This window comes from Ranitomeya imitator, chromosome 8 (assembly GCF_032444005.1).
Source record: "Ranitomeya imitator isolate aRanImi1 chromosome 8, aRanImi1.pri, whole genome shotgun sequence".
NCBI lineage: Eukaryota > Metazoa > Chordata > Amphibia > Anura > Dendrobatidae > Ranitomeya > Ranitomeya imitator.
Genome location: NC_091289.1, coordinates 96025502 through 96050588, shown reverse-complemented (window position 1 = coordinate 96050588; position 25087 = coordinate 96025502). Strand labels below are relative to the sequence as shown.

The window sequence follows — 25087 nt, the reverse complement described above, 5'->3', positions numbered from 1 at the left end:
TAGGGCACTAATGTAGGAGTTTTTGTAATCTAAAACCTCAGTATTCCGGTTAAATTGCAGTGTTGGCACTTTGCAATAAATAAGTGGGTTTTAGATTGCAGTTTGGGCACTTTGTCACTAAAAGGTTCACCATCACTGTGCTAGATCATAGAGGAGAGACAAATGAATTGTAAATCAGGCTTTGTGACTGCAGTTATTCGGTGAATAGCAGCGATCACGTGACAGGGGACCGTAAAAAAACCAGCCCCGATCATGTTCTCCAGGGTCTCAGCTGCCCCCAATAGCAGAGACCACACAGATTTTCGGACACTGGGAGGGAGCTATACCCTTTTTTTCTAAGAGTTGTCACAAAGCGGCACCGAGGAATAAGTACCTTTAACTGCCGCTGTTAAAAAGGCGTATCGGCGGTCTTTAAGGGGTTAAAGTTATTTTTACTATTGAGTTAATTTTTTTTTAAACTACCCTTTATAACTTATGTTATAAACAAAAGGATAGTGTGGACATATGTTTAATATTCACAGCTAAGACATTTCTCCAGCATTTTAAATGAAGATGCAGCACCACTTTTAACTTGAAAACATGTTCATGTTTATTCTGGGATCATAGCAGGCACTAAAATAAGTGACACCAGATAATTCTTTAGGACCATTCAGTGGTTGTTCCAACCCACTCCGATGCTTGAGCAGTCGGAGCAGCAGACCAATCATCCGTGCTAGCAGGCTGTGAACTCCAGTCTTCCGCTACAAATAAGAATTGAAGACTTTAGTATTTTATATACATTGCTGCACATTTTATTTATTTTGAACATTTTATTTATAAATAAAAACAATGTCCTAAATGAACTTTAGAGCTGTTATTTCTCAAGGATTTTGTCATCAAGGTTCTTAAAACGCTTATTTAGAAGACATACACATTGCAATAATTCATTAACATGTACAATTAAACCTGGTATGAGTCTATCAAACTATGCTAGACATCAAGACTGTGGTCACTAGCAAGAGTCATGAACATATACCCAACTAAAAGTGCACACAATGTGCACGTCGTCCTCTTCACACACATTGTGGGACCAGAGCTTAGCCCATATTTGCCGTTGCTTTATACATTGACTTATGTGGCTCTTAAACACAAATATCTGTCTCAAAATAAAGTACCTGATCTATTGGATGAAGTGGTAAACTATGACTGCCTAGTTAAGCAGCATTTTTCATAAGTGCTTTCAATAAAGAAATGAAAGTAATATATAATGACTAGGATTTCACTGTGTATACAAATATCAAAAGACTGACCGTCACAGAAAATAGGTGTGTACAGGTGCTTACCAAGTTAGCCATATCCATACATAACCAATAAAGTAGTTTGCATGCTATAGGGCTACTTTGTTCGTTATAGATGGAGGTGGCTACTCTTAATTCACATCTGGTATTTGTTAGGAAGTCACGGTCAGTCTTGATATTTGTATACATAGGGTCTCTGAGCACCACCATCAGCCTCAGGCGTTTTTAATTATAGCTGGATCCTACCTTCACATAAATGTAGGCTTCAGCCTAAGAGGATTCACATTTAGCAGGTTCCCAGCAATGAGAATCGCCTTATCGTGGCTGCTGGGTATACATGAATTGGCAAATTTATGCACTAAGTATTCTCAATTATTCAAATTTTTTAGTGCATGAACGCAGTTCAACATTTGATATATTTCATGTTTGCATGCTATAGAGCTACAGAGTGCGACTATTTGTTGGTAGGATTACACTGCGTGCACCATTAAATATTTTGATCAAATTTTATGCAATTTTTTAACTTCTAGCTGTATAATCTTGAATGATTATTGGATGAAGGAGATCAGATGTGTGTTTGTGTAATGAGAGGGGTGTGGTTGAAGGATACATCTCCCTTCACCGAAGTGTGCAGAATTATTATTAGGCAGGGATGAAGGGCGAAAAATTAAGATTTAACGAACTATAAAAAGTCAATAAATGGTTACAAGTCTTAGGCTGGGTTCACACTGCGTTCCACGTGTCCGTTAGACTACGTTACACCGCGGCATAACGCGGTGTAAAGCAGTCCGTCTAACCGCCGTTAGACGGACTGCTTTACACCGCGTTATGCCGCGGTGTAACGTAGTCTAACGGACACGTGGAACGCAGTGTGAACCCAGCCTAAGACTTGTAACCATTTATTGACTTTTTATAGTTCGTTAAATCTTAATTTTTCGCCCTTCATCCCTGCCTAATAATAATTCTGCACACTTCGGTGAAGGGAGATGTATCCTTCAACCACACCCCTCTCATTACACAAACACACATCTGATCTCCTTCATCCAATAATCATTTAAGATTATACAGCTAGAAGTTAAAAAATTTGCATAAAATTTGATCAAAATATTTAATGGTGCACGCATTGAATACAATATCGGACGCATCGCTAGAGCGCGCCCACAATGGGCGTGCGCTAGCGATGTGCACGCAAATTAACTGCAAAAGATTAAATGTGCAGTGACCAGGAACCCATTACCCTCCAAAGCGGTCATATCCCAGAACTGCAACCTCTGGAGAGCCCATAAGTACAAGACGTTTAGTGATCAGGACATGACCAAGGTAAGGAAGGCTGAAACCTGACCACCACCGAGCATTACACAGAAGTTGAAACATCAAGACTGGGCCAAGAAATATCTGAAGATTTTTCAAAGGTTTTGACGAGTGTCTGTTGATGGCTAGGCTAGTGGAGTAACAGGTAAAGATGTCCCTTTCAACTCAGATGCAAGGTGGAGGTGCGGTACTGCTATGTGCTGGTATTAACCCCTTTCTGACCTCGGACGGGATAGTACGTCCGAGGTCAGAAGCTTCGCTTTGATGCGGGCTCCGGCGGTGAGCCTGCATCAAAGCCGGGACATGTCAGCTGTTTTGAACAGCTGACATGTGCCCGTAATAGGCACGGGCAGAATCGCGATCTGCCCGCACCTATTAACTAGTTAAATGCCGCTGTCAAACGCAGACAGCGGCATTTAACTACGGCTTCCGGCCGGGCGGCCGGAAATGATCGCATCGCCGACCCCCATCACATGATCGGAGGTCGGCGATGCTTCTGAATAGTAACCATAGAGGTCCTTGAGACCTCTATGGTTACTGATCGCCGGTAGCTGTGAGCGCCACCCTGTGGTCGGTGCTCACAGCACACCTCCATTTCTGATACATAGCAGCGAACATCAGATCGCTGCTATGTAGCAGAGGCGATCGCGTTGTGCCTGCTTCTAGCCTCCCATGGAGGCTATTGAAGCATGGCAAAAGTATAAAAAATTAAAGTAAAAAAAAATGTGAAAAAAAAATAAAAAAATAAAAAAAAAGTTTAAATCACCCCCCTTTCGCCCCATTCAAAATAAATCAATATAAAAAATAAAAATCGAACCTGCACATTTGGTATCGCCGCGTTCAGAATCGCCCGATCAATAAAAGAAAAGCATTAACCTGATCGCTAAACGGCGTAGCGAGAAAAAATTTCGAAACGCCAGAATTATGTTTTTTTGGTCGCCGCGACATTGAATTATAATGCAATAACGGGCAATCAAAAGAACATATCTGCACCAAAATGCTATCATTAAGAACGCCAGCTCCGCACGCAAAAAATAAGCCTTCACCGGACCCCAGATCACGAAAAACGGAGACGCTACGAGTATCGGAAAATGGCACTTTTTTTTAGCAAAGTTTGGAAAAAAATTTTCACCACTTAGATAAAAAATAACCTAGTCCTGTTAGGTGTCTATGAACTCGTAATGACCTGGAGAATCATAATGGCAGGTCAGTTTTAGCATTTAGTGAACCTAGCAAAAAAGCCTAGCAAAAATCAAGTGTGGGATTGCACTTTTTTTGCAATTTCACCGCACTTGGAATTTTTTCCCCGTTTTCTAGTACATGACATGGTAAAACCAATGATGTTGTTCTAAAGTACAACTCATCCCGCAAAAAATAAGCCCTCATATGGCCAAATTGACGGAAAAATAAAGTTATGGCTGTGGGAAGGAGGGGAGCGAAAAATGAACACTAAAAAACTGAAATTCTAAGGTCATGAAGGGGTTAATAAGCTAGTTGAAAAAACAAAACAAAAAAAAAACCTCCCAAACCGACTGCCAGTTTTTAGAAGACATGATCAAGCTGTAGAACAGTGGGGAAAAAGGCTGCATCTTTCATGTAAAGTAAGATTTTTATACAGAACATTGCTCCATCGCACGCGTCAGTCTCCACTGCTCTGCTGTCAGTAAAGGCCTTAGGCTATGTGCACACGTTGCGGATTAGGCTTCTTTCACACTAGCGTCGGAATCTCCCCGACGCATTGCGACGGGGAGATTCCGACGCTAGCGTTTGCTGCATTGCACAATGGGTGCAGCGGATGCATTTTTCCGGCGCATCCGCTGCCCCATTGTAAGGTGCGGGGAGGTGGGGGCGGAGTTCCGGCCGCGCATGCGCGGTCGGAAAAAGCGGTCTGTCAGCTGAAAAAAACGTTACATGTAGCGTTTTTTTTCTCCCGACGGTCCGCAAAAGCACAACACATCCGTCGCTCGACGGATGCGACGTGTGGCAATCCGTCGCAAATGCGTCGTCAATGCAAGTCTATGGGGAAAAAACGCATCCTGCAAGCACTTTTGCAGGATGCGTTTTTTCTGCAAAACGACGCATTGTGACGGATTGCAGAAAACGCTAGTGTGAAAGTAGCCTTAGGAATTTTTGGAGCGGATTCTGCCTCTCCTGGCAGAAAACACACCTGCGGATTTTTCACGTTTTTTGTGCGGTTCCACAGCGTTTTTTTTTTTTTATTTGCTGTTTATTTACCCCTGCGGTTTTCTATAATGGAATGGGTACAAAAACGCTGCAGATTCACAAAAAAGTAGTGACATGCTACTTATTTTAAACCGCAGCGGATTTTCCACAAAGTGTGCACAGCATTTTTTTTTCTCACTGATTTACATTGTATTGTAAATCAATTGCGGATCTGCAGCGTTTCAGCACCTCAAAAAACGCTGCGGATCTGCAGAGAATCTGCAACGTGTGCACATACCCTTACAGATGAAACAATGACATTTCCTCCCTTAAGGTACCGTCATATTAAGCGAAGCTGCAGCGATATAGACAACGAGCCGATCGCTGCAGCGTCGCTGTTTAGGTCGCTAGAAGACATCAAACACGGCAACAGCAGAACGATGCAGGAGCGATCCAGTGCCGTACTTATCGTTCTCGCTGGTTGTTCGCTACATGAAAAAACATTGCAGGCATCGTTGCTTTTGCTGTCAAACATGACGAATCACGCCGACCTGACGACCAAATAAAGTTCCGGACTTCTAGCTCCGACCAGCGATGTCACAGCAGGATCCTGATCGCTGCTGCATGTCAAACACAACGAGATCGCTATCCAGGACGCTGCAACGTCACGGACCGTTGTCGTTCTCGTTGGAAAGTTGCTCAGTGTGAAGGTACCTTAACCTGACCTAAACCCTACTGAGAACCTATGGGCACTTCTTAAAAACAGGAGATTAACGTTAAAGGAAAAAAAGTACACCCGTCACAGTGTCTGAAGCTGTGGTTGGTGCAGCCAAAAATCAACAAATAAGAAACTGACCGGATCCATGGAAGGAAGGTTGCTAGCGAAAAGAAGAGTGGCTATATTGGTCACGGATTGTTTTTCTTTAAAAGTCAGTAATTTATTTTGTACACTGAAATGTTTGGTTATTATTCTCACTTTAGCAGATATTGAGATGGGGAAAAAAAAAAATCATCATTTCCATTTAATCCCTTCACGACCTATGACGTATAGGTAAGTCATAAGTCGAATCCTGGCCAGAGCCCAAATCTCTCACATTACAGCAGATTTGATCAGCTGTCATGTGCCCCTATCAGCTGTGGGTGGAATTGCGATCCACCTGTGGCTGTTGACATGTCAACTAGCGATGAGCGAATATACTCGTTGCTCGGGTTTAACATAGTTTTTAAGGTTGAAGGAAGACTTTAAGTCCATCTAGTTCAACCCATAGCCTAATCTAACATGCCCTAACATGTTGATCCAGAGGAAGGCAAAAAAAAAACCCATGTGGCAAAACAGTAAGCTCCACATTGGGGAAAAAAAAAATTCCTTCCCGACTCCACATACGGCAATCAGACTAGTTCTCTGGATCAACACCGTAACAAGGAATCTAGTATATATCCAGACCCCCCTTAAATTTAAGTAATGAATCACTCATTACAACATTATACGGCAGAGTTCCATAGTCTCACTGCTCTTACAGTAAAGAATCCGCGTCTGTTATGCTTAAACCTTCTTTCCTCCAGACGCAGAGGATGCCCCCTTGTCCCTGTCTCCGGTCTATGAGGTTTGCCAGAGAACGCTCGGGTGTCCTTTGAGTTTTTGTGACTGCTCGGAGATTTAGTTTTTGTTGACGGAGCTATATGATTTGCGGCTGCTAGACAGCTTGATCACATGTGGAGATTCCCTAGCAACCCTCACATGTACTCAGGGTGGCTATCAGCCATAAATCAGGCAGCTGAGACAGAAATGGAATCTCCGAGCAGTTACAAATACTCGGAGACCACCTGAGCGTGCTCAGGAAAACCCGAGCAACAAGTACACTTGCTCATCACTAGTGTCAACTCCTTTATGATTTATGACATACAATGCCGCATCTTTGCCCATGACAGCTGATTTGATAGCGATCCACCTGCGTCTGTTAACATGTTAAATACTGCTGTTAATCTCAGTCACACCCTGCCCATCAGCGTCCCTGTCACATGATCTCAGGGCGCCGATGGGTTAGCATGATAGCCGGGGGTCTGCAGAGGAACCCCGTGGCTGTCACTGCAGGTGTCCTATACAGTCAGCTGATTTTGCAGAATATATAACTGCAGCTTGTCCTGTTGCTTGTTTACATGCCCCATTATCTTTATATGTAAATACATCCCAAAAAAATGGAAGCAGCACACCATAGTAGAGTCAATCCACGTGCAGTTTAATTGCCCATATGAGCAATTAAACTGCACGTGGATTGACTACTATGGTGTCCTGCTTCCATTTTTTAGATATATTTACTAGAATTGCTATATAAGCATACTGACCGTAAGGTTATTAGACCATACTCAGTCATGAAGTGTTTTACAATTTTAAAAATGACCTTTATTCACATAAAAAAATACACACATTTAAAAACAGTGCCTCAAAACCAAAATATTAATGAGGACCAACAAAGACAGGGGCAAATGTCCAATACTATAGAAATTTAGTTGTTAAAGGCAATCCATTACTTTAATTTTTGTTTTTAGCAGCAGCTACTCACAATTAAGGTGCAAATGCAGAGTAATTTATTACGGAGTTGTATCATGGGAAGGTGCCAAACGCGCAATTATTCCTCAATGGATCATTGTTAAATAGATCAAATGTCAATCACCAGAGACATAATTCCCTAGTGAATAGGGCAATTGGCCACCCCAAAATGCTCACACAGGAACACCAGGCACAGCAACCCACATGTCCAAAAGCTGTAAATCATAAAGTGATACTAACCAGTATCGGTACCTCCTCTCATTGGTGTAATCACCCAAGCATCTAAGACATGCTGCCCCAAGTATTAACCATAAAGCTGTTGCACCTCCCACCGGCCTCTTAAAATCCACACCTAACATATTACACGCAAAACCTGCATGTAAAAGTAATCTGCTCGGTACATATTACCTGAACTTACTGCCGTTGTCCTGCCTCGTGGCACGCTAGACCTCAGCTACCCCCAGGGGCAGTGCATGTCTTAGATGCTTGGGTGATGCTAGGGAATTATGTCTCTGGTGATTGACATTTCATCTATTTAACAATGATCCATTGCAGAATAATTACGTGTTTGGCACCTTCCCATGATACAACTCTAATAAATTACTCTGCATTTGCACCTTAATAACCGAGTAGCTGCTGCTAAAAACAAAAATGAAAGTAATGGATTGCCTTTAACAACTAAATTTCTATAGTATTGGACATTTGCCGCTGTCTTTGTTGGTTTTTTAATATTTGATCTGGTTTTGAGGCACTGTTTTTAAATGTGTGTATTTTTTGTGAATAAAGGTTATTGTTAAAATAGTAAAACACTTCATGACTGAGTATGGTGTAATAACCTTACGGTCAGTATGCTTATGTCTATTCTGGGGTGTTGCCTATCCTCAGTTTAGTGGAAATGGGCTGGTGCGTTGTGTTTATCATAGAATTGGTATATGCCTGGGAAGCTTTTACACCCGATGGATATTTTTTGTGCTGTTTTTTCACTTTTTTCTACATGTAAAAACCAGTGAAACCACTGATTGCAGAATGTACTAAGGCTATGTTACGTCCTATAGTGATCAGTTAGACCGATTCCCGCAGCAATCCATTGGCAAACCGTTGTGCAAACTTTAGTCAGTTTTTTCTCTCTGCTGGCTCCGTTAATTAGCCATCCGTTTCATTTGTAACGCTTCTGTTTTTTGCTTATGAACCAGATACTAGATCCAGTAAGCAAAAAAAAATGTATAAGTTACAATTTAAACAAATGGATAGTTAATAGATCCATTTTCCATAAACTTTAATGTTCAAAAGACAGAACCAGCAGAAATCAGTTAGTTAAAACTGACTAAAAAGTTGTGTCTGCACAACATTTTTGCCAAAAGGATTGCTGCTGGATCCATTCTAACTGATCACTACTGGACATGTGAACATAGCCTTAGGCTACGTTCACATGTCCAGTAATAATCCATTTAAATTAGTCCATTAAATAGCCACACTTTTTCCCCCAATTTTAAAAGAATCTGTTTTTTGCTTACTGGACCAGTTTCAAATGGATGAACACTTGAAAGTTCTCATTTGTCCAGCAGTATATGTTTCCCACCTCCAGTAAGCAAACAAACAGCTACTTTTCAAATGGATGGCTAGTTAAAGGCAATCTGTCACCTAATTTTGGGCCACCGCAATCAGGGGCTTACCTACAGCATTCTGTAATGCTGAAGATAAGCACCCCCCCCTATATAACCTGAAAGATAAGAACAACAAGCTAGATTATACTCACCCAGGGGCGGTCCGGTCCAATGGGAGTCGCGGTCCGGTGCCTTTCATCTTCATACGATGTTGTCCTCTTCTTTGCTTCCTGTCGCGGCTCCTGCGCAGGCGTATTTATCTGCCCTGTTGAGGGCAGAGCAAAGTACTGCGGAGCGAAGGTGCCGGGAAAGGTCAGAGAGGCCAGCCGCCTGCACACTGCAGTGCTTTACGTTGCCCTCAAAAGGGCAGATCAGTACACCTGCACAGGAGCCGCGACAGGAAGCAAAGAAGAGGACGTCATCGTATGAAGATGGGTGGTGCAGACCCGGACCTGCGACGCCCATCGGACTGTATCGGACCCCACCCCCCACCCCCAGATCAGTATAATTAACTTGATTTACTTATCTTTCAGGTCACATCGGGGGCTTATCTACAGCATTACAGAATGATGTAGATAAGCCCCTGATGGCGGTGGCCGCAGTTTATAGCCCCAAAATTAGGTGACAGATTCCCTTTAACAGACCCATTTCCTATGGACTTGTTGGCAAAAATACACGCAGTTTTTTTTTTTTTTTTAGCTGGACCAAAAAAAAGTTTTTTTTTTAAATGGAGCATAACTATAAAATACAAAACCATTTATTTCCACCTTTTCTGCTTGGTTAAATATATTCCTTTAAAGTCGTGCAAACAGCGTTTCACATGCAGTGTAAAGAGGACCCAAGTTCGGATCTATTATGTCAACATTTTATTCTAAAATTGATTTTTATATTTAAATTTCTTACCTGGAACTTTGGGCACTGCTGGAAGTTCAGGACGATCTAGGTTTGAATATTAGAAGTAGATTAAACATCATGAAACATTTTATGGCAATTTTTAAAAACAAAACAGCTACATACCAGCAAACTGTTGAATGGGCACTGAAGGAACCTGAACTCCCTCTGACCAGTCTGCAACTTCAGTTGTATTAAATTCTGCGACAGGTGCAGTCCATTCACCCTGGTATTCCTCCTTTGTGGTAGCCTTCTCAGCAGCAGCTTGCTCCTCTTTCTCAATCTGAAATTAAAATAAAAAAATATATTTGCAAAACTAAGCATCAGCAAACGCTTGAAGACCAGACAAAATTCAATTTACAAATGAATCACACTAGGTTACAGAACTTGTGCCCAAACCCCCAGATGTCTGCTACAACTACCATGGTCAAACAAAACAGGCAAAAGAGTTTCTGAAAATGCTTTGTCTATCAAATATCCAGTTCAAAACTTAAAACAATCTCCAAATCTCCATTTAGATGTTGAAAGTTGATCAATTGCAGAAACTCACGTCAATATATCTTAACTCCATACCGTCGAAGCTGGTTTTCACCTTCCCGATAGTGACACGCTAGAACTGAAAAATTGGGCTTTGTGCGATAGTAACTTTGTAATGCTTCTTTGACCCAGCAAGAGTGAGTTTTTCACTAACGTACTGTAAGAGTGGTAAACGAAAATGGCTAAATTTGCATTTACCAAACTGAAATTTGATGCCCTTGTTACTTCGGTCCAGCACACAAAATCGCTAATAACTAACAATTCCTACCTGTCTAGTTACTATCTTCTTGTATGTGGTCTGATACTGTGTAATCACTGGGCAGGCAGCTATAGCAGCTTGGAGCAGGAAACACCCCCAATATCAGATGGTATCAGGGGGCTGGCTACACCCCTAATGTATGACGTTACTTCTCATAAGGGAGCAGCCACAGCACAACACAGAATTACACGTAGTGAGGATGGGAAACTGCACTCTTCATGTTATTTAAATACCTTATGAAAGTATGGCCATTACAATATTTTTTTATCTCCCTGGGAGTACCCCTTTAAAACAAAGTGGAAACAAAAAAATTAAAATATGTAGTATTTTCCACAAAAATATTACTTTAACCCAGGGGTAGGGAAAAAGAGGCCCAATATGACCTTTGCTGCATCCCCCAGCAGAATCCCATGAGCCAGTGCTCGGGATGGCAGCCGCACTTGTAAGCATTGAAGGATTCCTTCACTGGCCAGCATACTTGGTGGGCAGGTTGACGCACCCCTGCTCCTCCCAGTGATGTATATATGGCAGTCCCAGCATCTCCTGTGTGATGAATATGATTCACAAAGTTACGCTCCAGACTGGCAAATATGGAAGAGCAGCTGTGAGAAGCAACATACTCAATATCACCCAATTTCAAAGCCGCACCAAAGAGAAGCAGCTCCAGCCATCATGTAAGGGGCGAGTTCATTGTTTCATGAAAGGGTAATTTTTAAGTTGATAATTTTGTGTAGCGACCGAATTATGGTAGAAATTTCAAAATGGCCCTTGGCAGAAAAATGGTTCCCCAGCCCTGCTTTAGCTCCAAATTCTCTTATTTTTACAATATTAGCAGTAAAAATAGGAGAAATTGCACAACAAATTGGGAGGTCTAGAGTACAATGATAAACCATACATGGTCACATACTACTGTTTGGGCACACGGAAAGGAAGGGGAGACGTTTGAATTTTGGCTGAAACCGATTGCAGATGTCATGCCACTTTTGAAGAGCCTCCGAAATGCCAAAACAGCAGAAACCCCCACAAGTAGCTAATCTGGAAACATCACTCAAGGAAATCTGGGGATGTAGGGAGCATTTTTAAACGGATTGTCAGCACAGAATGGCCATCAAACCCACTACAAGCATTCGGTACATGGAGGCGCAGTTAAACATTTAGCGTATGTGCACAGGGACTCCGTTTGAAGAGTTATTCTGTGCTGACAGAGTCCCATTATTTTGTGAGATCAGCACCATTTCGTTTCGCTAGTCAGGAAATTCAAAGCGCAAAATACATGCACTTTTGGTGCAGATTTGTCCCCACTCATTAGTATGAGTGTGATCGGCAGCAAAAACACTTAGGCTATGTTCACACTTTGCAGATTCCACTGCGGATTTTTCCGCAGCAGAATTCCAAAATCCGCAGATAAAACCCGTCGCGGTTTTTACTGCGGATTTATCGCGGTTTTTACTGCGGTTTCTTCTGCGGATTTTCATCTGGAGTTTTCTATTGGAGCAGGTGAAAATCCACAGAAAAGAAGTGACATGCTGCGGAATGTAATCCGCAGCGTTTCCGCGCTTTTTTTTCCGCAGCATGTGCACTGCGTTTTTTGTTTCCCATAGGTTTACATTGTTCTGTAAACTCATGGGAAACTGCTGCAGATCCGCAGCGGTCAAATCCGCTGCGGATCCGCAGCAAAATCCGCAAAGTGTATAGCCTTAGGCCATGATCACACGTTCCTGATTTCCCTGCTGTTTTTCTGCACTAAAAACCGCAGCTCTTGGCAGAAAACGCAGGTCTTTTTTTTATGCGTTTTTGGTGCGTTTTTTGATGCAGTTTTCTATGCAGAGTCTGTTTTCTAGGAAGTTTTTTAGGGTTAAAATGGCTGAAAATACCCTAACCCTACCCCTACCTTTAACCCTACCCCTAACCCTACCCCCATTCTAACCTTAGTGGGAAAAAAAAAAATAATTCTTTATTTTATTATTGTCCCTACCTATGGGGGTGACAAAGGGGGGGGTCATTTACTATTTTTTTTATTTTGATCACTGAGATATAATCTATCTCAGTGATCAAAATGCACTTTGGAACGAATCTGCCGGCCGGCAGATTCGGCGGGCGCACTGCGCATGCGGAGATGAGGGCACGGGGGGGTGGCGTCGGAGCACGGGGGGTGGCATCGGAGCATGGGGGTGGGATTGGGGCACGGGGGGGCAGCTACACTGCAGCGGTTCTGCACCACAAACCGCAGAAAACCCGCAGATATATTTTTGATCTGTGGGTTTTACTGCGGGTTTGACCTCACAATGGAGGTCTATGGGTGCAGAACCGCTGCAGTTCCGCAAAAAGAAGTGACATGGTACTTTTTTACCGCAGCTATTCAGCGCGGCTTTTTTAGTTAATTCCCGCATCATGTGCACAGTGGTTCCTGTTTTCCACAGGGTACAGTGTACTGTACCCTGCATGGAAAACAGCTGCGGACCCGCAGCGGCAAAATCGCGGCGGTTCCGCAGTAAAAAACGCACTGTGTGAACATGGCCTTAAAGAATCGACATGCTGCAGATCTAAATCTGCAAGTCAAAAATAAGCAACTTCAAGATTCCCATTCACTTTGCTAGCATCAGGAAATCGTTCATGTGTTGAGACAAAACTCTGCACACGTTGCTTTTTTATTCCCTCACACAGCCTTAAACACAACTTTCCACCTGCTTTTCTTCGAACATTTCATCCTTGTGGTTGGCTCTTTAAAAGCAGACCTGTCAGAGGAGGGCAGAAGGGAGATTGATGGAACACAAGCAGGTGGGAAGTTTAGGTCCTGCCAAGTACCCGCTAGCTGTGGTGGTAATTTGCACTCATTCTGTGCTGACCAAATCCCATTATGCCTTAGTTGACTAATAGAACTATTTTCATTGGGTTGTTGAAAATATATACATTTGATTTTTTCCCACTAAAATGTTAATTTTACAAAGGACCAATAAGAGAAAACACATTCCATAGCTCAGAAGGGAAGGAGCGCCATGCTGGAGTTCAGATTTTCCTGGAATGGATTTTTGCTGAGTGGGGGCTTGTCATTTTTTCTGAAGATCTCATAAGTGACCACATTTTACAAACTAAACCCCTCAATGAATTCATTTAGGGGAAGCTTGGACATGCCTACAGGAGAATCCTCCGGTGGGCCCCTGTGCAAGTGCGAGCCTCCACCCTCTTCTATGAGCAGTTCTTGGCACAATATACTATGTGTAAAAAGGCAGCAGCTTATTTAATTCATGGTTATATACATTTGTGATTGAGGATAATGTCACATTTGCATGTAGTTGAAAGGTGGGGCCCTGGTGTTGGGTATTGGTGGGCCCTTAGCAAGAGAAAAATTCAAAATAAATTTTTTCCTTTGACCATTGAGCACACATGAGGTCAGAAACTGGGCACACAGCAGGGCTCCGAAGAGAAGGGGCGCTATAACTTATGGAGAGCGATTTTGACTAATTTAAAGGATTTAAATAGGGACTAGACCCCCTATATAAATTAGGTAGTTTAAATGCTATTTTTGGGGGTGACAGACTCCCTTTAGCATTTAAGTGCAAGTCCAGCTTATACACCGAAGTACCCATAGACCCAAACATATGGCGTAACTACTGTAAGTATCTGCAAATTGTTACTGCTCTGAATTTGGAAACTGACTACTACTGCGTAGCGTTTACATTATATAGTACAAAAAAATATATCCATACTATTAGAAACAGGAACAAAACATCTGTCAAAAGCCACAAAATAAACACTTATTGTAAATGTACAGAGCAATAGTGTTAGTTGGAAATGCTTTAACTCAAAACAACTACCGGTAATATTGAACTTCCACATTATATACCGACCTCTTCTGGATCACGGTAGAAATAAAGATCAGGCATGACCTCCCATGCGTGCTCGCGGGATATTGTGCCTCTCATACGAAGAACTTCACGGGCCAACATCCACCACATGAGGCCAACTGAATGAGCCCCCTAGAAGAAAAATAAAACAATTATAAAGTGCTTTGTCAAATGGGAAGATTTATTTAAAGGTAATCTCACCACATTTGACCTATCTAAACTGAGTGCTGAAAAACAGTCCTACCGGTATGCTTCATATCAGATGGCTTATTGTAAATCATCTTTTATCACTATATAAAATGACCTCTTCCTGGCTGTGGGGAGGACACTGCCTGGAGTCATCTGACTCTGCCCCAGAGATTATTATACATGAAGGGGAGTTATCAGCGAGACAACTTATGTGCAAACGCTCAGGAATTGGCAGCACTTTGGGCTCTGCACATGTCAGCTGCGTCCAAACAACTGTCGGCTATTGAACGCAGGTGAATCCGCCCGTGTTCACTGAACCGTGCGGATGCACCTCATCCAATACACGCGATGGGTGAAATTTCTCTTGTGGAGGCTTGCATCTCCATAAGACAAATTGATATTGGGAAGACGTGCTGCATGGCCATCTCTGGATGCATAGTTGACATGGGATTTATTGAAATCTCATCCACTATGCTGTAACAGAACCGGAGAAGTGAACCTTGTGTTCTTGCAAACATTTTTGCTTCTCCTTGCCCTCTGCTGTGTGAGCAGTGAGTGCCGAGTGTCAGCATTAGCACACCCCCTGACAAAGGCTACGTGATGAAACACGTGTCGGGATCGGGCACCAGTCCAGCAGGAGGAGAGGTCTAAGGTACTTAGCAATACCTATATTTATATCTGCTGAACACGTCTCTCTATATATGCATGTGTATACCTAGCCTTTTTGGCTTTGTGGATATTTGGTGCATCTGGCTTAGTAAAAATTATGGACATGTATTCCTTACCTTATCTATATATTAGATGCACCTTTTCAATCAATTGTTTATTTATTCATCTCTTCGTGCTGTATTGTCACCTTCTGTTTGCTCACTGTGCCTATACGTGATCAACAGCTTTTATATTTTGTGTATTAGACCAAAAAAAAAATGTTATTTGTTAACATTCTGGGCCACAATTTTTTTTTGTGAATAGGTTGTTTTACCTAATAAGTGCTGTGATTGCAGTACTTAAGGGGCTAAAATGCCAGGAGCAGTGTGAGCAGCAGCGATCGCACACGAACAGCCTGTGTGTGCGCGCAAAATGACGTATCCATACGTCCAAGGTCGTCAAGTACCAGACAACCTGGATGTATGAATATGTATGGTCATAAAGGGGTTATAATTTAATAAGGTACTGGATTGTTTTCTTGATAAATATTACATATTGTGGGCCCTAGATTCTGTGATGGGCCATTGATCAGATTGCCATATGTGGAGTCGGGAACGAATGTTTTCCATGAAGAGGTTGTGCAACCCGAAAATCCAAATTTTTTTTAAAGGGGACCTGTCAGCAAGATTGCGCTGTTATACTGATTAAAATGATACCTTGGTTGATGAAATCAGTCTTGTGGTTGTTTAATCTTTAATTTCAGTTAATGATATGCTCGTGCTCCGGGGCGGCCTGTGGGGGGTCTTAATGTGGTGCTCTAATTAGGTATTCACCAATATTATATATCACCTGCAGCAGGTAGGCCGCAGTACCTGTGCTGCAGCATGATTGCATGGGTAATGTACAGTTCATTCTTTTATATCATGCTATAAATTCATTAAAAAAATATAATAATAATAATAGTGTCTGAAAACGGCGCCAGCACAGTTCTACCCATCAGTGATTTGATAACTGCTACTGCACAGGCGACACCATCTTGCTAGAGAAAAAAAAGGAATTGAAACAACAACTCCAAGATGGCACCGCTGGCAGCAGCTGCTGATAGAGGCCACTGTGCAGGTACCATCTTGCTAGAGAAAAAAAAATCCTGTTTCATCATGGCGCCGGCCATGCGATAATTTATATCATGATCTAAAAGAATGAACTGTACATTATAATAAACTAATATATGCTGCGGCATGATCGCACGTGTAAACTAGGGGGCTGGTCAGTGAGGGATCAGTGACCTGTCAGAAGCCATATAGATGCATACCTAATCAGAGCACCACATGAAGACCCCCCCACAAAGGCCGTCCCAGAGCACGAGCATATCATTAACTCAAAACTGAAAATAGAAGATTAAATGACAACCATAAACGGATTTTATCAACCAAGGTATCATTAATCAGTACAACTGCGCCAACCTGACACGGTGTGTAGGTTACTGAGCACAATCCTGCTGACAGGTTCCTTTTAAGCCAGTGTTTCTCAATTCCAGTCCTCAAGACCCCACAACAGGTCATGTTTTCTGGATTTCCTTAGTATTGCACAGGTGATAATTTTATCACCTGCTCAAGCATTAATTCCATCGCCTATGCAATACTAAGGAAATCCTGAAAACCTGACCTGTTGTGGGGTCTTGAGGACTGGAGTTGAGAAACACTGCTTTAACCCCTTAGTGACAGAGCCAATTTGGTACTTAATGACCGAGCCAATTTTTGCAATTCTGACCACTGTCACTTTGAGGTTATAACTCTGGAACGCTTCAACGGATCCCGCTGATTCTGAGATTGTTTTTTCGTCACATATTGTACTTCATGTTAGTGGTAACATTTCTTCGATACTACTTGCGATTATTTATGAAAAAAACGGAAATATGGCGAAAATTTTTAAATTTTGCAATTTTCAAACTTTGTATTTTTTATGCCCTTAAATCAGAGATAGGTCACGAAAAATAGTTAATAAATAACATTTCCCACATGTCTACTTTACATCAGCACAATTTTGGAAACAATTTTTTTTTGTTAGGGAGTTAATAAGGGTTAAAAGTTGACCAGCAATTTCTCATTTTTACAACACCATTTTTTTTTTAGGGACCACATCACATTTGAAGTCATTTTGAGGGGTCTATATGATAGAAAATAACCAAGTGTGACACCATTCTAAAAACTACACCCCTCAAGGTTCTCAAAACCACATTCAAGAAGTTTATTAACCCTTTACGTGCTTCACAGGAACTTAAACAATGTGGAAGGAAAAAATGAACATTTAACGTTTTTTTTGCAAACATTTTAATTCAGAACCATTTTTTTATTTTCACAAGTGTAAAAACAGAAATGTAACCATAAATTTTGTTATGCAATTTCTCCTGAATACGCCAATACCCCATATGTGGGGGTAAACCACTGTTTGGGTGCACGGCAGGGCTTGGAAGAGAAGGAGTGCCGTTTGACTTTTTCTATGTAGAATTGGCAGGAATTGAGATTGGACGCCATGTCGCGTTTGGAAAGCCCCTGATGTGCCTAAACAGTGGAAACCCCCCCACAAGTGACACCATTTTGGAAACTAGACTCCTTAAGGAACTTAACTAGATGTGTGGTGAGCACTTTGAACCCCCAAGAGCTTCACAGAAGTTTATAACGTAGAGCCGTGAAAATAAAAAAATCGCATTTGTTTACACAAAAATGATCTTTTCGCCCACAAATTCTTATTTTCACAAGGGTAACAGGAGAAATTGGACCCCATAGGTTGTTGTCGGATTTGTCCTGAGTATGCTGGTACCCCATATGTGGGGGTAAACCACACAGGGGTGTGGGTGAGCATCTTTAACCCATAGATACATCATAAAACTTAAGAATTTTAACCCCTTCACAATAATATTATTAATAATAATCTTTATTTATATAGTGCCAACATAATCCGCAGCGCTTTACAGTTTAACAGTTTCAAACACAAAAGTCATAAGTAACAACGTTAATACAATAATTAAAGCAAAATAAGACGACCCTGCTCGTGAGAGCTTACAATCGAACCTTTGATGCACCCATATCATGGTCAGAAAGTTCCCGCAATCTTATAACTTGAGTGCACCCCACTTCCAGTGAGCAGATAATATCACTGTCAGCAGTATTTAACATTTGTGAGCCAAAGCCAGGAGTGGAACAATCAGGGGAAAAGTATAATAGAAACACGTCACCACTTCTGGATTTGGCTTACAAATACCAATACTCAATGTGTGCACTTGACCTCAAGTAAGATTTTGCCACAAAGCCTAATTTTAAAAGGAACCTGCCACACTACCTGCTTATTAACCCATAGGCATCATAAATCCAAGACTGCTTTCACGCTTTCAGGTAGGTACGGTATATCTCTCTCGGAAATGCTAAAGGCATTTCAGAGAAAATATAGCTAGGAGATCAAATGGAAGGAGGGGATGCCATAGACAGACCAGTCTGGTCTCACCCTTGGTTGGATAAGTCTCTCCCATTGATAAATTATTTTGACTGTAAAAAGCAGTTTGATTGCAATCATTTCACTTACCTTGTTGTTACAGGGAATTGCAATATCCACATAGCGCAGAGGAGAATCTGTATTGCAGAGGGCAATTGTAGGAATATTGACATAAGAGGCCTCAGTAAGAGGTTGATGATCAGCTCGTGGGTCAGTTACCACTAGTAAACGTGGCTCCCGAAATGCAGCCTGAATCTGGTTTGTGAACGTTCCAGGAGTGAATCGTCCAGCAATTGGTGTGGCTCCACATGCAGATGCAAACTTCAATACTGCCCTCTGAGAAAAATAAATATATATAAATATATAAAATGTTTACACTTTTTGGCAAAGTAGCACAGGCCTTAACCCCTTCATGACCAGGGGATTTTTCGTTTTTCCGTGTTCGTTTTTCGCTCCCCTCCTTCCCAGAGCCATAACTTTTTTATTTTTCCGTCAATTTGGCCATGTGAGGGCTTATTTTTTGCGGGACGAGTTGTACTTTTGAACGACATCATTGGTTTTAGCATGTCGTATACTAGAAAACGGGAAAAAAATTCCAAGTGCGGTGAAATTGCAAAAAAAGTGCAATCCCACATTGGTTTTTTGTTTGGCTTTTTTGCTAGGTTCACTAAATGCTAAAAATGACCTGCCATTATGATTCTCCAGGTCATTACGAGTTCATAGACACCAAACATGACTAGGTTATTTTTTATCTAAGTGGTGAAAAAAAATTCCAAACTTTGCTAAAAAAAAAAAAAAAAATTGCGCCATTTTCCGATACTCGTAGCGTCTCCATTTTTCGTGATCTGGGGTCGGTTGAGGGCTTATTTTTTGCGTGCCGAGATGACGTTTTTAATGATAGCATTTCGGTGCAGATACGTTCTTTTGATCGCCCGTTATTGCATTTTAATGCAATGTCGCGGCGACCAAAAAAACGTAATTCTGGCGTTTCGAGTTTTTTTTCCCGCTACGCTGTTTAGCGATCAGGTTAATACTTTTTTTTATTTGATAGATCGGGCAATTCTGAGCGCGGCGATACCAAATATGCGTAGATTTGATTTTTTTTTTATTGATTTATTTTGATTGGGGCGAAAGGGGGGTGATTTAAACTTATGTTTTTTTTATTTTTTTCACATTTTTTAAAACTTTTTTTTTTAACTTTTGCCATGCTTCAATAGCCTCCATGAGAGGCTAGAAGCAGGCACAAGCCGATCGGCTCTGCTACATAGCAGCGATCTGCTGATCGCTGCTATGTAGCAGAATTGCACGTGTGCTGTGAGCGCCGACCACAGGGTGGCGCTCACAGCGACGGGCAATCAGTAACCATAGAGGTCTCAAGGACCTCTATGGCTACAATGGAGACGCATCGCCGACCCCCGGACATGTGACGGGGGTCGGCGATGACGTCATTTCCGGCCGCCCGGCCGGAAGCGGTAGTTAAATGCCGCTGTCTGCGTTTGACAGCGGCATTTAACTAGTTAATAGGTGCGGGCAGATCGCGATTCTGCCCGCGCCTATTACGGGCACATGTCAGCTGTTCAAAACAGCTGACATGTCCCGGCTTTGGTGCGGGCTCACCGCGGAGCCCTGCATCAAAGCAGGGGAGCCGGCATCGGACGGTATAGTACGTCCGATGCCGGTAAGGGGTTAATTACAATTGACTTAAAATCTTTCAGGCATAAATTATACAGTACACTAGCCCATAGCTAGAGTAGATTTTTGATTCTAGAATGCTGGCTTTGGCAGTAAGGGCTGAAATTACTTATATTAACCTTCTAGACAAAGATTTTTTTTTTAATCTAACAAGTGTTATTATCCCAAACGCCAATGCATTTCCCCCTTTCCTGTATCCCGGGTTTATCAGGGGACATATTCTGTGTGGTATGTCTAACATTTACCATTAGCATTAATTTTCAAATGTCCATTCATTTTGTTCAAATGTTAGGCTTAGGTTGTAATCCTTTACCCCCCTTCATGACATCAGCTGTTCGTGCAAGTCGCAAGTGGAATTATGCCCCATACTCAGGTGATGGCTGCGTGCTACAGCCAGGACCTGCCTCCAACAATCGTGGGTGGAGCACCACCCGTAATTGTTACCCTATTAAATGCAGCTGTCAAACTCTTAACAGTGGCATTTAACAGTGCTGGCATGAAGGTACATCATTCCATGAACCAGTGACATGATCGTGGGTCGCCAATAGGTTGCTACGACAGCCAGGGATTTGCTTGAACATCCCCCTGCTTGTCATTACGGAGCTCCTTTAAACACACATGGCCGGGCTTTAAAGGAGATTATGATTTTTGCTATATGCAGCAATGTAACAGCATTGCAGTATACAGCACAAGTGATCAGATGTCTGTAGTGTCAAGTCCCTTTAAAGGGAACCTGTAAGCAGGTAGGCGATCTCTGAGAGCCGCTACTGTGCTGCCTGCGCCATCTTGGAGGACATTTTTTTTTTCTTTCTTCAGCAACATGGCGCTGGCACCTGTGCAATAGCAGCTATCGAATCTATACACAGATAGCCGCTACTGTGCAGGCGCCATTTTCAAATTGCCTTTTTTTTATCCTCGCTCAATTAAATCAGCAAAAGGGATTAAGTGCAAAGTACACATGTGATTATGCTGCAGCGCAGGTGACCTGCCTGCAGGTGGTTTTATTTTTATTCACTATGTGCTGGGATTCATTATGCAACCTAGGGGGCGGGTCAGTGATGGAGCAGTGACCTGTCAGCAGTCTGCATTATGAATATATAATCAGAGAACCACATACCCCAACCCCAAGAATCTCTAAACTGAAAATAGAGATTACACAACAACCACAAGACGGATTTCATCAACCAATGTATCATTGTAATCAGTATAACAGCGCCGACCTGACAGTAGGTTACTATGCACAATCCTGCTGCTGACAGGTTCCCTTTAAGGGATCTAAACAGAACAGTGAAAAAAAAAAGTTTTTAATAAAGTTCATATCACAAGATTTTTTTCCCCCCCGTTTTCCATGATACTGAGGTAAAATGAATGTGTAAATTCAAGTACAACTCTTTCCAAAAAAATAAAGACCTCAAGTCTATATGGACAGAAACGTAAATAAAGTTATGGTCCTGGGATGAAGGGGAGGTAAAATATAAAAAAACAAAAATTGGTTATGTCATGAAGGTGTTAAAATGGAAGTTACACTGAACTATGTTAAGGTACTTCGCCCCTATGAAATTACCTTCAGTATAGATTTAATTGTCATACTCGCTTTGAAAACTGGCTTTATGCCACAGGAAAAAGGGGTGCGAGTGGCAGCCACTTACAGGTGTGGCATCGATGAAAATTGGGTGCGTCCTAAGAAAAAATAGTACCTGACCGGTGTTCCTGGAAGAAATTACACAGACATCAGCTGGGTTCTCAATGGCAACAATAGCCCGTGCAGCAAGCAGAAGTTTCTCCCATGTGCGTTTCAGGTTTATAATGTAAATGCCTGAAATAAAAAATACCTTAAATTAAATATTGTACGTTGTTAGGATGTTAAATACTTAACCTTTAACTAAATTGTAATTATTCACAATTAAAAAACACTGAAAACCATTTCCCTTTTTATGACAAATGACGGACATAACGCGTCGTGAGCAGGTGCCAGTTCCCGCATCATGATGTGCTATGCCGTCATGGATTAAAATGGTCATTGCACAAACACAGCGACAGTTTCATGCTGATCGGTTGCTGACTGCCACAGCTAGAGAGGCAGGGTCCCATGTAATCGGTCCCCGCTCGCTGATCACAGCAATTTGTCAATCTGACCGATCACAACATGCTGCGGAATTGGGCTGGAGCTAGTTGCCACTGAAGCCAGAGCTCCTGCAGCAACAGCCAAGGCCAGCTCCACCCCTGGCTGATTAACCCTCCAGATGCTACAATCTACAGCGATAGTGGCACTTGGAAGGTTGTGAGAGGAGTGGGTTCCCAATGACCGGCTTGGTATTTCAGTGACAAAACAAGATGAGATGATGGTTGTCATGGCACTCTGAGCTCAAACAATGACCTCTTGGTGTGCCAGGTATTGTGGCCCATTAGACCCAACCATAGGCAGGGTCTAACAGGCAATCTGCCTGTGTAAAATCACAGGTCTCGTGCACTGCAATGCATGAGACCAATGATCAGACATAAAAACGTTAATGTCCCACAGAGGGATGAAGCAAGAAAAAAAATAAAAATTAAGAACAAAACAAGAACAATTACACCATTACACATTTCTGGAAAAAAAAAAAAAATCACCATGTCCAGAGCAACCCGAACTATAAAACTAAATCTACTGTAAAATCCATAAAGAAAAAAAAAAGGGGAAGAAAATGAGATACAAAAAGAACAATGTAAATAAAAATGGCATCTCTGAAAAAGTAATCTAGTCCCACAAAAAATAAGCCGGCCATACAGCTCCTTTAGTGGAAAAATAAAGCTCTAAGAACAGAGCGATGCAAAATCAATATTTTTCCATAGTTTTTGTTGTATTTAAACAAAAAAAAGAAAGCATATTTTGAGGATTATAAGACGCACCCCAAATTTTGAGGAGGAAAATAGGGAAAAATGTTTTAATAAAATGGTGGAGCATCTAATAACCCACTTTTACGATAGCTTGCCTGGGGTCAGCGGCAGTAGTGCAGGATCGCTGCTGCAGGTAGCTGGAGGGAGGAGATGCCGCAGCAGGCCCCAGGCTGGTAGGAGGTGGTGTTTGGCGGTTTGGAGGCTACGCACATATTTCATGAAAGCCCGGAGACCTCACAATTTCCATGCTTTTAATGCAGTGGACTGATGGAAAATGTTCACCAAAGGCGGCAAATGCGCAATTCTCATCTGTGGCAAGATATCAATTTGTGCATGCGCCACCTCCGAGCTGTCACAAAATGCCGGTAGAGTCTTGCACCACTATACACCCCCGCCTACCAGCTTTGGACCCACAGCATCACCCCACTCCTGCGGATGCAACCAGAAGATCCTGCAGCAGTGACCCTGGTACCCCACTCCACTGCAGCTGGTAAGCTACATTCGGATAAGATGCACTCCCAAATTTGTGCTTCGAAGTGAGTCTTCTAATCAGAAAAATATGGTATATAAATGTGGTATTACTGGAATCATAGTGATCCGAAGAATAAAGCAGTCTTATAAACTTTCCACACTGGACGGTATAAAAACAATCTGAAAAAAAACAGCTGCTGTTTTTTGTTCATTCTGCATCGCAAAAAACAGAATAGAAAGCGATCAAAACATGTTATGTACCTGAAAATGGTATTAAGAAAAACATCAACTCGTCCCACAAACAAGCCCTCACATGTCTGTCAGCAGAAATATAAGAAAATTATAGCACAAAATGTCAATACAATTTTTTTTTTAACAAACAAGTTTAGTGTGACAGCAGCCAAACAAACAAAAAAAACATTATAAAATGTCTGCTATTACACACCGTAGGGGATTAACCCCTTCATGACCCCAGCTTTTTTCAGTTATGCGTTATCGTTTTTCGCTCCCTTTCTCAGAGCCGTAACTTTTTTACTTTTCCATCAATATGGCCATGTGAGAGCTTATTTTTTGAGGGACGAGTTGTTCTTTTGAAGGACATAATTGGTTTTAGCATGTAGTGTACTTGAAAAAAAGAAAACTAATTCCAAGTGCAGTGAAATTGCAAAAAAAAAACTTGTTTTTTGCTTGGCTTTTTTGCTAGGTTCACTAGATGCTAAAACTAACCAGCCATTATGATTCTCTAAGTCACTATGAGTTTCTAGACACCAAATATGTCTAGGTTCTTTTTTATCTAACTGTTGAAAAAAAAAAATTATTCCCCCCCCCCCCCCGGGATCAATAAAGTGTATCGTAGTTTGATAAAAGAAAAAAAAATTGCGCCATTCTCCGTTACCCATAGCATCTCCATTTTTCATTATCTGGGGTTGGGGGAGGGCTTGTTTTTTGTGTGCCGAGCTGATGTTTTTAATGATACTATTTTGGTGCAGATACGATATTTTGATTGCCCATTATTGCATTTTAATGCAATGTCGCGGCAAAAAAAAACGTAATTCTGGCGTTTTGACTTTTTTCTCGCTATCGCTAGCGATCAGGTTGATTGTTTTATTGAAAGATCGGGCGATTCTGAAGGCAGTGATACCAAGTATGTGTTGGTTTGATTTTTGTATTGCTTTATTTTGAATGGGGTGAAAGGGGGGTGATTTAAACTTATATTTTTTATTTGTTTCACATTTTAAAAAACTATTTTTTAAATTTTGCCATGCTTCAATAACCTCCATAGGAGG

At 41.8% G+C, this 25087-nt stretch overlaps 1 protein-coding gene across 1 annotated transcript in view; it reads right to left on the bottom strand.

Annotated features, from left to right (window-relative positions):
* Positions 1–564: 564 nt before the first annotated feature.
* The window catches only part of RPSA (ribosomal protein SA), a 35904-nt gene continuing 11381 nt past the window's right edge, over positions 565–25087 (bottom strand). The window contains exons 3-8 of the mRNA XM_069737187.1: positions 22151–22269; positions 18852–19097; positions 14439–14567; positions 9921–10077; positions 9807–9842; positions 565–740 (exon numbers count right to left, since the gene is read on the bottom strand). Coding sequence (XP_069593288.1) covers positions 640–740; positions 9807–9842; positions 9921–10077; positions 14439–14567; positions 18852–19097; positions 22151–22269 — 788 coding nt within the window. The 3' untranslated portion in view covers positions 565–639. The remainder of the gene's footprint in view (positions 741–9806; positions 9843–9920; positions 10078–14438; positions 14568–18851; positions 19098–22150; positions 22270–25087) is intronic.